This window comes from Trachymyrmex septentrionalis, unplaced genomic scaffold, assembly GCF_001594115.1.
Source record: "Trachymyrmex septentrionalis isolate Tsep2-gDNA-1 unplaced genomic scaffold, Tsep1.0 scaffold37, whole genome shotgun sequence".
Lineage (NCBI taxonomy): Eukaryota > Metazoa > Arthropoda > Insecta > Hymenoptera > Formicidae > Trachymyrmex > Trachymyrmex septentrionalis.
In genome coordinates, this window is record NW_017305536.1 from 4,987,610 (window position 1) to 4,990,120 (window position 2,511).

Sequence of the window (2,511 nt, forward strand, 5' to 3'; positions counted from 1 at the left end):
ACGCTGGACGTCGAGCGACGACGGACAATTTTTAGCTACGTCAAGAGGACTAATTAACTGAAATAAGTTGGAGTCATGGAAAATGAAATGTCGGAACTGTCTAGAAGCAATTAATCCCTTTTTAATACTTACTCCTTACTTCCAATGAAAGCTCTAACAGCTAATGCTAATCTAATTGTTGAACGAATATCGTGTGGGAAAGTAAGTAATAAAACAGTAAGAATATACATTATTAAACAACAAGATTTATTATTCGTATATACAAACGTTTACAGTTGACCATCGAATTAACCACGAAGCACAATAAAACATCCGTATAGACAAAACATTTACGCTCTTTCAAACATTCGCGAATAATTCTTACGGAAAAAGGCTTCCGACGAGAGACGGAGGTGACAGGAAGTCTTTTTTTTTTCTTTTTTTTACGGCGGAAAATTATTGTCTCTGTACACGCGCATATGATCGCGCCCTGGCGTCCCAAGTATCACGTTTTTTTTCTTAGAACGAAGCTAACCTCATCTACCTCTTATAACTAGGTGAAAAACAAGACTAGGAATGTCGAGTCAATCGGAAGGTGGGTCCTTAATGGTATTTATTGTCTATTTACAAGCGTCGTATAATCGCGTACGACGGTTTGGCGAGCATCGGAGGGTACTGACCCGAATAGCCGGGTGCAAAGACGTTATACCTCCGTCTATATACAACTTTCCTGTACACGCAGACTCCTCGTGTAGATATCGTGAGTGCGATGCACCGGCAAGGTGCTGGGCCGTATTGGGCTCAGGCTCTTCTCGCTCTTTTCCGCGTAGCCGTTCGGATAGACCCAGGAGTCCTTGGCATGAAGCACCGACGAGGGCGACGGATAATCGAGGTCCTCGAGGCACCTGAAGTCCTTGGCTCTCTCGGACGGCTTGCTGGACGCATAATCCGGCTCGAAGATATCCGGCCGTCTCTCGACGGCCTTGCTCGGTATCACGTCCGGATCGTCGTCCGGCACGTCGTCCGCGTTTATCTGCTCCTTCAGCTCATCCCGGTGAGCCTCGTTCGTCGCCGCCGGCGCTGCCGGTCGATTCTCCTTGCTCTCATACTGCATCGGCTCCGTCGCCCGTGCCTTCGTCGTCTGCATCGGATGGTTTCGACGGTACAGGGTCAGCGTTATCCCGACGATCAGAATGCAAATGGCAGTTATACCGCCAGCGAAGCACGCCACCAGGAGGCTGTAATCGGTCGTCTCGTCCGAGATCCCACGACCTGCGAAACAGGGGATATTTAAAAAATATATATATCTATGACTTGCGCGTGGGAGGGTTCGTTGTATTCTTCTAAAAATAATAAGCTCTTCGATCTTAAAATACAATATCGCTGGATTGTATATTAATAGCGTGACCCGGTTTTAAAAATAATAAATAAGATAGATAAATTCTTGAAGCTATAATTCCAAGCAAGATTTAAACGTAAAAGAATTGGAGTAATTTGAAAGAGACTGAATTTCTTCCTCTCAATAAAATGTTCGATATCTGCACGGAAAGAAAGAATTTTGCTGCCGTGGCAAAACCATCGCTGCTGCTGCTGCTGCACATTCGACGTGAGAGTGACCAATTTTACTAACCAATTATTCGATATTGCAGCAAAATCTGCGTTTTGTTAATAAAATAAAAAAGGTCTTGTTGCATGTGTGCATGTGTATGCGAGTAAATTTGTTCGCGGAAAACAAATTTGCTGTTAAAGGAAATATAATTTGTAGTCAAAATAGCCAGAATAGCTTCAAACAAATACATTTTGCTATTAATATGTATTTAATAATTTCATGCTCTCCATACGCTCGATATAATAATTAACAAATATAATTTACAAACATTAACATTATGATGCTGCAAGGAGTATTTTATCGATCTGATCGTTAATCAAATTTCTATCGCTTATTTAGAATGCTATTCCTATCGATCTGTAAATTTTACGTAAAAATAACACAAATAACCTGATAAATAACTAATTAAAAGAAGAAGTAAGCACAATATCAAATTTAATCCTGAAATAATGTGGAATATGTAGTCCAATTGTGCATGCATGTCACTTTATATTTTAAATAAAATATATAGTAACACAAAATTGTTTAAAAATTGAAATCGCTTATTTCGTTTCCTGACCATTCGGCAGTTCAAAGTGATATACAACGGACAGAATTTTCAAACACTTGCCTAGCTTTTAACACGACAGATTGGAACCTTCTAATGATTACTAAAAGCACAATTTAGCGCAATGACTCGCTCCCTTAAAATTTATGTACCAATGAGTAAAAGTATATGCTTTATTAACTTATCCAATGATGACTTATCCAACGATACTTGCGAGATGAACACGGACGCGCACGTTATTGATCCATACGAATGTCAAGTTAGTTTTGGACCATCGACAATGCGCTACAATTCGATAATTAAGCGGCAATCAGGCCATATCGGATTAGTGTGTAACGACGGAACGAGATTTAGCGTTTTCTTTTTGGATTTCAGC

The 2,511-nt window shown here is 40.5% G+C and overlaps 1 protein-coding gene across 1 annotated transcript in view; it reads right to left on the bottom strand.

Annotated features, from left to right (window-relative positions):
• Positions 1 to 316: 316 nt before the first annotated feature.
• LOC108750840 (hemicentin-2-like) overlaps positions 317 to 2,511 on the bottom strand; it is a 37,130-nt gene continuing 34,935 nt past the window's right edge. The window contains exon 9 of the mRNA XM_018490648.1: positions 317 to 1,251. Coding sequence (XP_018346150.1) covers positions 695 to 1,251 — 557 coding nt within the window. The 3' untranslated portion in view covers positions 317 to 694. The remainder of the gene's footprint in view (positions 1,252 to 2,511) is intronic.